General features: G+C 35.2%; 1 protein-coding gene across 3 annotated transcripts in view; it reads right to left on the reverse strand.

Moving 5' to 3' along the window:
* The window catches only part of DENND6A (DENN domain containing 6A), a 56,654-nt gene that overhangs the window by 10,644 nt on the left and 30,749 nt on the right, over positions 1-15,261 (reverse strand). For all 3 annotated transcript variants that reach the window (XM_045832332.1, XM_045832331.1, XM_045832333.1), the window contains 5 exons: positions 14,812-14,874; positions 13,997-14,052; positions 7,407-7,529; positions 5,727-5,822; positions 3,702-3,796 (listed from right to left, as the gene is read on the reverse strand). In XM_045832332.1, coding sequence (XP_045688288.1) covers positions 3,702-3,796; positions 5,727-5,822; positions 7,407-7,529; positions 13,997-14,052; positions 14,812-14,874 — 433 coding nt within the window. The remainder of the gene's footprint in view (positions 1-3,701; positions 3,797-5,726; positions 5,823-7,406; positions 7,530-13,996; positions 14,053-14,811; positions 14,875-15,261) is intronic.

A 15,261-nucleotide genomic window follows, 5' to 3' on the forward strand; every position in this document is an offset into this window, starting at 1 on the left:
GAGGAAGTAGGGACTGCTGGGTGGAAAGTAGGCAAAGGGGGTAAAAATGAGGACAACTGTATAGCATAATGAATAAAATATAATTTAAAAATTGTTTTAAAATTATATCATTTCCAGATTTTAAAACTTACTATAAAACTACAGTAATCAAGCCATTGTATTGCTGTAAAGATAAGACATATAGGTCAATGCAACAGGACAAGAGTTCAGAAATAAACCCTTATATTTATGGCCAATTGATTTTCCACAAAGGTACCAATGTTAGTCAATGGAAAAAGGATAGTCTTTTCAACAAATGGTGCTAGGACTAGATATGATCATGCAAAAACAATGAGTTTAGACATTTAACCCACATCATAACAAAAAATAACTCAGTGATTCACAGACCTAAATATAAGTGCTAACATAATAAAACTTTTAGAAGAACAGGAGAAAATCTTGGTGACATTGGGTAGGCAATGAATTCTTAGACACAAGATCAAAAGGCTTCTCCACAAAAGAAAAATATTGATCAGCTAGACTTATCAAATATTAAACACATTTTTGTGGTTACGAGAGGAAGAGGTAAGGGTTGGGGAAATTGGACAAAGGTGGTCAAAAGGTACAAACTTTTTTTGTTGTTGTTTTTATTATTTATTTACTTTTTAGAGACGGGAAGGGAGGGAGAAAGAGAGAGAGAGAAACATCATTGTGGGGTTGCCTCTCATGTGGCCCCCAATGGGGACCTGGCCCACAACCCAGGCATGTGCCCTGACTGGGAATTGAACCTACGATGCTTTGGTTTGCAGCCCGCGCTCAATCCACTGAGCTACACCAGCCAGGGCTAAAAGGTACAAACTTTCAGTTATAAGGTAAATAATTACTGGGGATGTCATATACAACATGATGACTAAAGTTAACACTGCTGTATGGCATATTTAAAAGTTCTTAAGAGTATAACTCCTAAGAGTTCTCATCATGAGAAAAAAAAATGTTTTTTTCTTTCCTTTTAACATCCATATGAGATGATAGATGTTAACTAAACTAGTGGTAATCCTTTACCATACAGGTTAAGTTAGGTCATTGTGTTGTATACCTTAAACTCATATTGTGCTGTTTGTCAATTATATCTCAATAAAAGGGGAAAAAGTATACTTCTGTGCTTCAAAATACACACTAAGAAAACAAAAAGAGAAGACACATATTGTGAGAAAATATTTGCAAGTCATATATCTGAAAGCAGACTTGTGTCCAAAACACATAAAGATCTCTTACAACTAAATACGACAGTAATCCAATTTAAAATGGGCATAAGATTTAATTCAACATTTTATCAAAGAAGATATATGAATAACTAATAAGTAGACGAAAAGATACTCAACATCATTAATCACTAGGGAAGCAAAACCCGCTAAATGCTACAATGAGAAAGACAGACAATATCAAATATTAGCAAGGATGTGAAGAAATAAAAACCATCACACACTGCTGGTAAGAATCTAAAATGATGACCCACTTTAGAAAATAGTTTGGCATTTCTTAAAAAGTTAAACAGATTTATCAATTTATGTTACTTTACCAATTTTATGTAAAAGTTCCTCTACTTACATCCCCAACAATGAGCCTTTTTTCCACTGGAAAAAGGCAATATATAGTAAACTATTAGTAAACTAACTATATTACAATTAACCAAAGAGTCTATATTAATAGGATAAAACCATGCATTAAAGTAAATGTCAAGATTAAATTAAGATTGAAAAAACTTTTCATATCTTCTTTTAGCTAAGACTCTGGTGACTGCTGTGCTCTCAGTTATCATTAATAGACAGGACACTGGTGAGATGGCAGGAGACCATGACATTTACAGAGTGCCATGAGTCAGGCACTGTGTTTAATCTAGCAGACGTAGTGTTTGAGGCTTAAGGAGGTTGTTCTGCCTAAGATCACATATATCTAACTGCCAGAGTGAAATCTTATGCTCTGTCCTCCATTACATAAGGCATCTAAGAATTTCAGTTTAAAATTGAGTCTAATATTTGTAAATAATATGATTTAAAATGTTATTCTGACTCTAGTAATAATAATTTAGATTTATGTATATACTAGAAGGGATAGCTTAGAAAATAATATTATTAAATAATGTTTTAAATATATCTGTATATACCAAATGGGTTTTTAAAAAGATTTTATTTATTTTCAGAGAAAGGGGAAGGGAGGGAGAAAAGAGTGAGAGAGAAACATCGATTAGTTGTCTCTCTCATGCCTCCAAACTGGGTACCTGGCCTGCAACCAAGGCATGTGCCCTGACTGGGAATTGAACCAGTGACCTTTTGGTTCGCAGGCCAGCACTCAATCCACTGAGGCACACCCACCAGGGCAAGAAAAGATTTCCAAGTATCACATCATAAAGTTATTTTAAAATATTTTCAAAATCTCAAGTCTCAACTACTTCAATGGAAAATTCAGGGCTGTCCAGTAAGGAATGTCAGAAGTACCATTAAACTGTCATCTAAGTTAACAAAACTTCTAACCTCAGAGTTCATTTTTCATTTACAAACACTATTTAAACAGCTATCATGGCTCCTTCTACCATTTTGGAGTCTGTGGAGGCGTACTGAGACCAAAACTTCTAAAATGACAAATATGTCTGGAAGGCTGTGGTCCAAAGCCATTATTGCTGGCTACAAGTGGGCTCTCTAGAACCAGAGTGAGCACAGAGCTGTTCTTAAACCTGGGGTGTTTATGCTCAGAATGAAACGGAATTCCATCTAGGCAGATGTGCTGACGTGTACAAAAGTAAAGAACATCAGAGTGACACTTGGTGGCAAACTGAGTAACCTGGGGAAAGGTAACTTGTGTTCATGGAAATAGTGGCATAGTTTGTGCCAATTCAGAAGCAATCGTCTTACTAAAGCCATTGGACACAGAATCCATACGTAATGTTGTACTCCAGGAGAATTTAAACTTACTGAAAAGTGGATTTGTTCTCTTGTTAAAAAAAAAAATAAGTTATCATGAGCAAGGTATATATATCTTATTTTCTCAAGGAAAGCACAACCTTTGACTAATTCTTTAATCAATACCAATACCACAAAAGTGTATACTACCTATTTTGAGACCTAACCAAAAACTTTATACCAAATTGAATATTTTGAGCTTCTATAAAGTTTTACTCAGTGTTGGAAATCTCTTTTTAATTGAGTTACCCATATGTAAAAAGTAGCTCAAATTTAAAAAAAATTTTTTTTAAAGATTTGCTTATTTATTTTTAGAGAGGAGAAGGGAGGGAGAAAGAGAGAGAGAGAAACATCAATGTGTGGTTGCCTCTCACGGGGCCCCCACTGGGGATGTGGCCCGCAACCCAGGCATGTGCTCTGAATTGGAATCAAATCTGCAATGCTTTGGTTTGCAGCCCACACTCAATCCACTGAGCTATGCCAGTCAGGGCTAAAAGTAGCTCGGGTTTTTTAGGTTTCATTTTGCTATAATTCATTCCATGTTTATAATGCTGTAAGTACATTTTTCGGTAGGAGGAACGATGGGTTCCACATATATATTTTAGTGAGAAGTTAGGTTCTTTTCCAAAGGCCCTTATTCAGGCTGCCTCAAGAAGGTTGCCCTCAACATAAAAAGTAACTAAAAAATAAAAAACAAAGGGGAAGAAATAAACCTGTTCAGCAACATTACACACAAAAAAGCAGAACACTGAATTTATACTTTACCTGCTGGTTTAAGGTCTCCTATTCGAATAATGTGTGGCCAGTGCTGAAGTGTTTTTGCAAAAAAGGGGTTGGTTACTCCTAATATGACTGAAGGCCTACATAAAAAATAAAATAAAATAAAATTTAAAAAAGTGAGAAAAAGATGAACATTCCATCAGTGAAGAAAAGTTTATAATTTCCTCTAAGTGAACAATAAACAGATTACCTTTTCTTTCATTCAATGTATTACATATGAACTACATGTCAGATACCATGTTTAGCACTGGGCATATAAAGATGAAAAGACACAGTCCTTCTAAAACTACAGAGTTAAAAGGATATATATACTAAATTATGATGCTAGAAATCATAAGACAGTGAAGGTAGTATAAAATGTACAATAATTACAAAGGAGACACTATGTCTCCTGGGGATTAAAGGATGACCTCCTCAAATAGATGACATTCGCACAAAGATGTGAAAGATGAATAGGAGGTCTCTGCCAAGTGGATAGATGGTAAACGTGATGCATGAGAATAAAGAGTATGTGCAAAGCAGTGAAGTGAGATCATGATCTATTTGTAGAACTACAGACAGTTCAGCATTCTTAAAGCACGAAGCAGGAAAGATGACTAGTCAGAAATAACAATAATTGGGCATATGCTGACCAGATCACTAAGTACCAAGTTAATATGCTAAGAAGTTTAAATGTTATCTGGTAGGCAAATGGAAGCTTCTAGAGAACTGAGTACAGAAATGCCACGTGAATGAAAATATACCTATTAGAAAAGTTACTTTGGGGAATATTCAGACGATACCCTACAAGGAAGGAAAGAGGTTTGAGAAAAAGCAACAGCAAATATAATAAAAAGACAGTAGGACTGGGAAGAGAGTTTTGGAAAGAAAATAACATGCTATAAGAACTATTTTAGGATACTGAATTGACACAATTTGGTAAAACAACGTGCACCATATCAAGGAGAAATTTATGACAATTTAGATTTTGGTAGCTAAACAAAAAGTGGTACTGTTCATGAAAAATGGTAAGAGGCCTGGGATTTCTGAAGAAAAAGAAGAACAGAAAGAATTCAGTTTGAATGTGTTTTGTTTTAGTTGCCATTAAGATGTCCAGGTAGCAATGTGGTTAAAAATAAATTAAACCTGGATGTACAGACCTGGACCTTATACAGATCTTGGTTGGGAACATAAACTTCAGTCATCAGTATAAAGGTTTTAACAGAAGCTGTGGGTACAAATAAGATTGTACAGAAAAAATCATTAGTCTGAAATCAGAACCCAAAACACAACACTGGAAACACCAACACCTAAGGGGTCACCAGAGAAAGAAAAGACTGCACAGGATAGTGAGATGTGCCACCAGACAACCAGGTGAGAGTGGTAGCAGGGATTAAAATATTTTCAAGGTCAGCATCTTAAATGTTACAAGAAGGGGAAAGCAGAAAAAATGGGGCAATAATATACCCACTGGATCAAGCAGGGAGATGGGAATTGTTGACTTAGTCAAGAACAACTTCAGTGGAGATGGAGAAATCAACCTGCAATGGACTGAGAAGCAACCAGGAAACCAAGAAATGGTTATTATTATTTTGTTACCCTAGACACTTATCTATGAAAAGAAGGCAAGTAATATAGCAGGAGCTTAAAGGGGAAGGGTAAGATAATTTTCCCCTATTTACAGACTAGGAAGAATTCTCATGTTTACATACAGATTCAACAAAGAGGAAGGAAAAGAAGTTACAGAGCAGGAAGAGATAACTGATGCAATTTGAAGTCCTGAAGTATTAAAGGAAGACAAAACTGAAAGTACAGCTAGATGGCCACTAATAATACAGCTCCCACTAATAAATCAAGGAAAATAAGATATTGATTTAAAATGTGAGCCAGCAGCTCCTTAAACCTTCCTTTATAAAATCAATCTGCCAATAAGTTCAAAATTTAAACTTTTAAATTATTACCAAAAATTATTTTATATAATTTGTTTATAAAGGTTATAATTGCTTAATAAAAGCTACTTTGTTTACTTACGGGGCTTGAGTACGGGTAGTATATTCTTTGAATTCACTATCATGAATAGTGAAATAAGGTCGGAAATCACTGAAGTACTTCAATGGAGAAATACAGCTGTGGAGCAAGAAAATATATAAAACAAAGGACACAAAAATTAAAGGCCATGCTCAATACCTATAAAACATCCATATACACAATATACCCCCCAATAGGAAAATTTATCTACTTCAATAAATGGTAAACTCATTTCAGAAAACTAGAAAGCAAATGGAAATATATAATGTGAGATGGCATACTGAAAGAACACTGGACTTGGGGCAGAAGATGGGATGAAATTCTGGTTCTGTCATTGACTAGTTTTATACCTTTCATGAGACACTGACCATTCATGCAACTAATATTTATCAGATACCAACTTCATGTAAGTCAGCAATTTTCAACCATTTTCATCTCATGGCCCATATAAGCTAATTACTAGAATCCTGCAGCACACCAAAAAATATACTATATTGGGTTGGCCAAAAAGTTCATTTGGTTTTTGCCATAAGATGGCTCTAGTAGTGTTTAGTTGTGTTTAAGCTCATTCAAATAATTTTGTTAGACTGTATCATGAGAGCTGTCATATCGGCATGCATTTAAAAAAAACATCAAAATTGGTGAATTTTTGTGTAGCCATTTTAACACTGAAAATGGAAGAAAATACACATGGTTCTGGCATATTATGCTTTATTATTTCAAGGAAAGTAAAAACGCAGCTGAAACGCATAAAAGATTTGTACAGAGTATGGAGAAGGTGCTGTGACTGATCAAACATGTTACAAGTGTTTTTGCAAAGTTTCGTGCTGGAGATTTCTCTCTGGACAATGCTTCACAGTCAGGTAGACCAGTTGAAGTTGATGGCAATCAAATCAAGACATTGACTAAGAACAATCAATGTGATACCATGTGGGAGATAGCCAACATACTCAATATCCAAATCAATAAAGTTATTTGTGAAAATGAAAAATGTGTTTTATTTTATAGAAAAAAAACATACAGACTTTTTGGCCAACCCAATATTTTTTACCAATCTGACAAAACAGAATTATTTTTTTCAAATTATAAGAGAAAGTTTATTTAGGAAGTTACAGAGGTAACAGAAGTGAGCCCCCTGGGCTCCATAGGCCCAGGAAACAAGTTACAAAAGCAAAAGAAGAGCCCATGGAGTTTAAAGGGAGGGAAAGGCAACAGTAACATGTGCCTGGGGGGAAGAAGAGGGGGAAAGGAAAGGCGCTGGTGTGCTCCTGAGGAGAGGGCTGGTATAATTTAGATTTGTTCACACCTCATGACTACTGTTGTATCGCCTGTTAATCATTTTTTAATTTAACCATCTAAGGGAAAAGAGGTCAGTGTCCTCAACTAAATGGTCAGGTATTGCATGTTTTTAAAATTCTTGCAGCACAACAGTTGAAAAATCATGGGTGTAAGTGAATGAATGTGCTTGTTGTGCAGAAAATCAAGAACATGGTTTGAGCCCTCATGAAGCCTGAATTAATTTTCTCATCCATCAATTGGTGCTATAATGAGCACTACCTTCTTACAAGGCTGTTGTGTGGATAAATGCAATGGACACACAAACATATAACAGATGGGAAAGCGCTGTGAGTATCACCATAATGAACAATATATATATATATATATATATATATATATACTCACTTAACAAGTGCCAGTACAGTCTCTGAAGACTCTGAAGGTGATGGTGCCATGACCACAAGGGGCTCCCCCAACAGTACCAGCTCCCAAAGCATCTGACTATGAAGGAAAACTGGGCAGAAGCATCTGAAAGGTGTTTTCACAGTAGAAATACGGTTTTAACCAACTTGTTGAGTTCTTACATAATCATCCTAAAAACTTCACGCTGATATAAATTTTCCAGCTATTTGCACCTTGATCTGATATACAATTCATATGAAATATGGTGATGCTTAGTTTAAAAGAAAATGCTTTCCATATTAAAAAATGATGAAAACATATCACAAGTGGGAGATCTAATACTAACACATAATGATTTCCTAGACATCTGTCTTTCCTCATACAAAAATGCTGCATATTTTTATAGCAACCTTGGAATTAGGTGGAAGTCTATCAGGATAAAACTCTGGTATATGAATTAGCCTCAGACATTTGGCAACTTTTACTTATTTAGTAATTTCTTCCTGACAGGGTAACAATTTTTCATGGTAGTTTAGGGAAAAAATACTTATCTACTTATAAAAATCATAACCAGTCAACCTAGCTGGAAACATATTTTTTTTAAAAAGGAAAAGAATGACATAAGTACAAAATTATGCAATAAATTTGTGAGATGGAAATTAGAAAAAGCTAATTTTAACTATTCAAAGAAAAGGAGACAAATGTGAAGGAAGTGCAAAAAAACCCAACAACAGTTAATAGTTCAAGATAAGGCAAAAGAGCTGTTTTTCCTCTTTCCTTCCTAAACAATTCAATCCTAAAGCACAGCACAGTTCATGGTAGGAATCTCTGCCAGGAGGGAAAGAGAGACATGTTGGCCCAGAGAGGAAGAGTCAGGGTTTATTTGAGATAAGGTAGACATCCAGGTGGAGGGGGTGGCGACTGGAATCCAAATGTGGTGAGGTATAAATGTGTGAAGGTGCTCTGGTTTGGGTGACAGAGTCCAGGAAGTGCAAGGGACATGAAGGGGCAGTGTGGTGTAGAGTATCAGAGCCATAGGAAGTTGAGGAGGTTATTTATAGTGGGGTGTCAGAGCAGGGAAATGAGGGTGTCCACATGGAGAGGTGGCCTAGAGTGAGGTGCAGGAGCACAAGCAGGATAAGGAAGATCCATATGAGCATTGGCCTGGCATCAGAAGAAGTCAGAGTACAAGCAGGGTGAAGGTGGGATCCAAATGGAGAGGTGGCCTAGTGTGGGATATGGAACCCTGACCAGGGTAGGAGCATAACCATGTGGGGGTCAATGTGGCATGGAATAGAGCCTGAACAGGATACAGAGGGTGTCCATGAAGAAAGGCAGCTGGGTCTAGAGTGTCAGACAGAGCCCAAGAGAGGTAAGAGAGGCATTTTCACAGAAGAGGGCTGCAGCAGAGAGGGAAATTAGTTACCAACAGGGGACTGATCAAATAATTAAGAATGACAGGTGGTAGTTACTCAGAGAATAGAAATACACATATGGAAAGGAAGAAAACTAGAGTGAACCCTGTCGTGCTAAATTGGGATGGCGGGTATTACTGTGACTTTATGGTTTTCAATATATATGGAATAGACATAAATATGTGTGTAAAGATGCACATATATATGAATATGCAAGTATGCATGCATTTACAGGTATATACACACACACATATATAATATTCCTTAGCACTAGTCACTAAAATGGCCTAAAACCAATGATATCCAATAGCAATGAGCACAACTAATGAGCAACTCTTGGCTTCTAAGTCTCCACTGGGGAAAGCCAAAGCTCTTTGGAGAAATAGCTGATTCTGGCAGTGGGCAAGAGAAAACAAAAGACAATCTTGGAAACCAAGAGAACTTAAAATAAATGTTCACACAAAGACATAAGTTCATAGTAGCATTATACATTATAGCCAAAACGTAAGAAACCATCCAAATGTCCTTCAATGAATTAATGAATAAACAAAATGTGATATATATCCATAGAATGGAAAATTATTCAACCACAAAAAGAATGAAGTAATAATTCATACTACTGTATAAATAAACCATGAAAATAGTATGCTAAGTGAAAGAAGGTAGACACCAAAAGCTACATGTTGCATGATTGTATTTGTAAGAATTGTCCAGAATAGACAAATCCATAGAGACAGGAAGTAGATCAGTGATTACCAGAAGCTGGGAAATAGAGAATGAGGAGTAAGTGCTGATATGGGTACAGGGTTACTTTTTGAAGTGATGAAAATATCCTGGAACTAGATAGTAGTGATAGTCACACAACTTTGTGATAATTAAAAGCCACTGAATTATACACTTTAAAAGAGTAAATATTACAGGATGTGAATTATATATCAATTTTTAATTAAAAAAATAAGTCTTAAACATCTTACACCAGAAAGCAAGAAGGTGTTTAAAAAATGACAAGAATATGTCAAAAAAAGAGAGGCCAGGTTGAAATGGTTCTCACTGGTCAAAGTGGGGATAATCTGAAGATCAAAATAGATGACAACTTTGGATTTTAATAGCCAGTTGAATAAAACAGGAAATAGAAAGCCCACACAGATACACATAAATACTGTGATGTTTTAAAATATTTCTACAAATTTACTGACACTCCTTTTAAAACATGGAGCCTAATTCTCCCCTTCTTAGGTATGGGCTAAATTAGTGGCTCACAGGTAATGAACAGAATAAGGTAAAGTAACAATGTATAACTTGGAAGCCTAGGTCGTAAGAGTCATTGTGGCCTCAGCCTTCCTTCAGATCACCTGCTGATGTGAGAACATTCAAGTAGCCCTTTGCAGAAACATACATGGCTAGGAATGAGGCCTCCTGCCAAGAGCGACAAGGAACTGTGACCTCCATCCACGAACAGCCAAGTAAGGTAAGCCATCTAGGGAAGCAGATCTCCAGGCCCAGCTGTCTTGTTTACTAAACCTCGGCTGACATCCTGACTGCAATCACGTAACAGATCCAGAGCTAGAACCATCCTGCTAAGCATTTCCCAGATTCCTGACCCTCAGAAACTGTGTGAAATAATGTTTGTTCATTCAAGATTCTAAGTATTGGGATACTGAATTATACAGCAATAAATAACTAATATGCATACTTTCAAAGTATCTCCCCACAAAATACTCAATTACAAGTATTAATTACAAGGAAAAAGAATACTTATCAATGAAGAAGCTTAGAGAACACCACTTTAATTTCATTTTTTATCTTCACCCACAGACACTTTTTTCACTGCTTTTACAGAGAGGGGAGAGGGGAGAGAAAGAAACACTGGAGTAAGAGAGAAATATCCATCAGTTGCCTCCCATACGTGCTACAACCAGGAGGAAGCCACACGTAGGTATGTGCCCTGACTGGGGATCAAACCAGCAACCTTTCAATTTACGGGACAATGCTTCAACCAACTGAGCCACACCAGCCAAGGCAGAGGCGACCACTTTGATCAAGTGATCAAAGTGAACATAATCAGTAACAAGGAAGCCAAATTTGTGTGCTACTTCCTTACTAAAGATGCAGAACTTGAATCATCAAATAACTGCCCTGTAATCCACAAGAATGTCAGGGTTGCAAGCATGAAAGGAAGACTGAAGAGCCATGCCAGACTAAAAGACAGAAACTAAAGAGACATGACAACTAAATACTACAGATGATTCTCAAGTAAGTATTATTGTGACAACTGTTGATATTTGCATGCCATCTTAGTATTAGATATTAATATATCAATGTTAATTTTCCAATTTTGATGGTTGCATTGTGTCCTAATTTATAGGAAATAGACACTTAAGTATTCAGGGGTGATAAGGCATCAGGTTTCCAACTTAAAATCAAATGGTTCAGGGGAAAAAGTCTTCTGTACTGAACTTAGCAGTTTTCTGTAAATTTGTGGTTGTTTCAAAATTTTATATATATATTACATATAACTTTAAATATATTTTTTCTATTTTAAATACATGTACACAGTTGTCCTTTGGTATTGATGGGGGATCGATTCCATGACCCCTGCAGATACCAAAATCCATAGATGATCAAGTCCATTATATAAAATAGCATAGTATTTGCATGTAGCCTATGCACATGCTCTCACATACATTAAATTATCTCTAGATTACTTATAATAATTAATATAATATAAATTCCATGTAAATAGTTATTACAGTATTTTGTTTAGCCTACATATGTTCAGTACACATGCAATCATCATAGGCCTAACTATATAGTACTAATCAGCAACAACATAACTTCTTTAAAAATGTGAAAGATTTGTGTGATTTGAAGAGAAACCAGAGTGTTACAACATAACTTTTTTAAAAAATATTTTTGATCCACAGTTAGGGGGAGGGAAAAAGGGGACACATAACTTACATGCCTCTTGCTGTGCAAAGAAGTCAGTAAGTCAGTAAATAATCATGAAGTGAAATGTCCTGGACTCTAGGCAAGAGGGTATCCGTCTCTTTTGACGAAAACTGTCTCTGAATTCCAAGCTCAATTTAAAAACTAAATGAGAAGACTATTTCTGTGATCAACAGAGAGATAAAAACCAGAGGCATGGTCCCTGAAGTAGCAGTAGTTTAGCAAGCCTTGACCTGGTGAAAGGAGGGAAACTGGCTCCCACATTCAACTGCATCTGTCTCTCAACTTCAAACATCTTTCCAGGTCTGTCCTTTGGTCACAAGCTCAGTCTTGGTATAAAAATATTACCTTCAATATAACTGATAACCATTTAAACTCTCATTTACACTACCAAGGTAAAATGTAAGCTCTACCTACACAAAATAGTGTTGTCATGGATAAAGCATTAATCCATCATCAGATATAACAGTAAATGCTTGGCATGGTACTATCTCTATGTAAGGCTATTATTCTTCAAAGTTTGGTTTTCTCACCTCTTGAATAACAAAAATTAAAAACCAACATACTAACTTGTTCTTTTAAGAAATAACATGTACATGAAGTACATGTCTATTCAGGAGAAAAGACATACTCTTCAAAGGTGTTAGTGGTGGAATTAATTACTACAAAAGCAAAGATGATTGATGATAAAAAAGCATTAAAATTTTTACACCTAGTAGTTCAAAAGAAAACATGTCTGGTAACTAAATTCTGTATTAACTTTGCCAGTTGTTCAGTTTATTCCTTAATGAATTAAGTATCAAAACTATTAATAGTATGAATCCCTCTTAGTACATATTTCCTGTTATTTTCATTTATTTGGGGGACATTTCCCCTTTGCATTGTAAGAATGCTACACTTATTTTTTAAAGAAAATTAATTTGTTTTTAAGATTTATAGCTTATATAAAGTAAAATTCACCCTTACCAAAGATACAGAAGTTCTATGATCCCACAAAATTTTCTCATCCCTTTTGTAGTCCATTTCCCTCTCCCACTCCCAGGCAACCACTAATCTGATTTCTGTCCCTATACTTTTGCTTTTTACTGTATAAATGTAAACATTCAGTAAGTAGCTCTCTAAAATCTAGCTTTTTTTTTCACTAAACATAATGCTTCTCAGAATCATCTATGTTGCTGACTACATCAATACTTCATTCTTTTTTTTAACTGCTAAGTAGTAGTCATGTGCATGCATATATCTCATTTTGTTTATCCATTTACCAGTGTTAGGCTGGTATATAAAGCCACTATAAACATTTGCACACAGGTTTTTATGTAGATATGTTTTCATTTTTATTGGGTAAATACCTAAAAGTGGGATTACTAGGCTGTACTAGGGTCAGTATATAAAACAAATCTAACATATAAAATTAATCAATCTTTGAAGCAGTATTCCACGTAGTTTGAAGGTCACACACACTCATACTCACACACAAAAGCCACATATAAAGTAAATCCAACCAAAACCCATTTGTCCCTGGCCAGGTAGCTGAGTTGGTTAGAGTGCTGTCCCAGTTACCTAGGTTGTGGGTTCGATCCCCAGTTAGGGCACATACAAGAATCAACCAATGAATGCACAGGTAAGTAGAATAAATGAAGTTTCTCTCTCTCTCTCTCTTTCTCCCCCACCCTTCTTTCTCCAATCCAAAGATTCTTATTTAGCCACTCTGTGTAAAGCATAAACATCAGTACTTTTTCCTTCTTTTTTTTTAACTGCTAGATCTCTGTTTTTTTTTATTTTGCATTTTGAAAAGTTTCAAACATACAGAAAAAATAAAGATAATAGTGTAAGAACCACTTTATGTATATCATCTAGTGTTGACAATATTTTGCCATTTTTCTTCAATTATTTTTTCTTACTGAAGTACTTTAAAACACAAACTTCATGATATTTCACCTCAAAATATTTTAAAATGCATCTCCAAAAAATAAGTGCACTTTTTTTACATCATTACAATACCATTCTCACATCAACCCAAAACAATTTATTTCTACCATGTAATATATCCCAATCCATATCCAAATTTTCCCAACAGGCAGTCATGGACAAACCACTGATTTATAACATATGAAACATAATGATTATTTTCTTCCAAATTTTTTACAGATTTCATATAAGAACATACATTTTCTAAAGAAATTAACATCACAAAGCAGTGAGAAAAAGCAATTAAAATTTTTTACTCTTTACCTGAAAAGATCTACCTCATGAACAGTAGGTAAAATAACAGATATGTGTGTGTCTGCCTAAGATATAGAAAAGAAAAAATAGAGATGTCACTAAAATTTACAGAAATAGATTTTTTAAATATGGCTATTTATCTCATGATCAATAAGCATATTGCCCTATCTATCTTGTAAGATTCTCTTCCTCGAAGAGAAGCCACAAAGAGAATGTGTCTTAACCAATCTCCCCCAACACAGCAGAAAGTCAATGAAACACAAATTCTATGGTTAAAGCATTAACTCAAATAGTCAGATTAATTCACAACTATATGAAATGGTAACATAATACTAGTTGATATATGTAACAGGCAAAATTAGCTTTTCTTCTGCTCTCCATTTTATTCAATTCAAAGAACAATGGGAGTCCTGTTTCAAATGATAAATTCAACCCCACCCATAAACAGATATAGCTAGGGGAAAAATGAAAGGCAATAACTACAGAATCCTTTTGACTAAGCTTCCTAAAAACAAGACTGCTGACCATTCTTTAACAGGCTTTGTTAGAATTAAATCTTGTTGAAAAATAGTATTTACTTTCCCCTTGTCCTTATAATCACAGTATAAATTCTGAGTTCTTGACAGTATCTACTAGAGAAAGAACAAGAAAAATATCTGAGAAACATCAGGAAATTTATTATCAATTCATTTAAAAACTTTTATTAGGATATTTCAGTGATATTCAGAAGTGTATTGTAAACCCAAAAAACTGCATTTGCTAGTTTAAAATTTCTGTTAAAGAGACTCTATGTGCTGAATTACTCTATCACAGTACCACACTACCTGCTGAGTTAACTGTGCTATTTGAGTTGTCCCAGGTTTGTCATGACATGTGGGAATCCGTACCTTAAAGAGAAAAAAGAAATTAACTTGGGCAACAAAAGAATGAATGTCCTTTCTCTAATTTGCCAGTCCCACTACAATGAGGGAGCAGAAGTGCTCTATCCTGCTGCTAAAAAGCTATACTCAGCAATGCCTAAAAACCCATAAAAACAAAGTATTTATGTCAAATTAAAAAATAAAGTCATACTTATTTTCAGTCACAGCAGAAGTAAGTGAACCAAGGTCTCCACACTCCCATACATACAGAAATCACTAATTTAATGAGAAGCAAATATGTTGAAAAACAGAAGACATCAACTTTATACCACTTCCTGTTTATTGTTCCAATATTTGCTTCATTAATATACACATCCAAACACACCCTCTCAAGCTTTGCAAACTATGGAATAA

The sequence above is a fragment of the Phyllostomus hastatus genome, unplaced genomic scaffold (assembly GCF_019186645.2).
Source record: "Phyllostomus hastatus isolate PE091 unplaced genomic scaffold, TTU_PhHast_1.1 phas_contig_16, whole genome shotgun sequence".
Taxonomy (NCBI): Eukaryota; Metazoa; Chordata; class Mammalia; order Chiroptera; family Phyllostomidae; genus Phyllostomus; species Phyllostomus hastatus.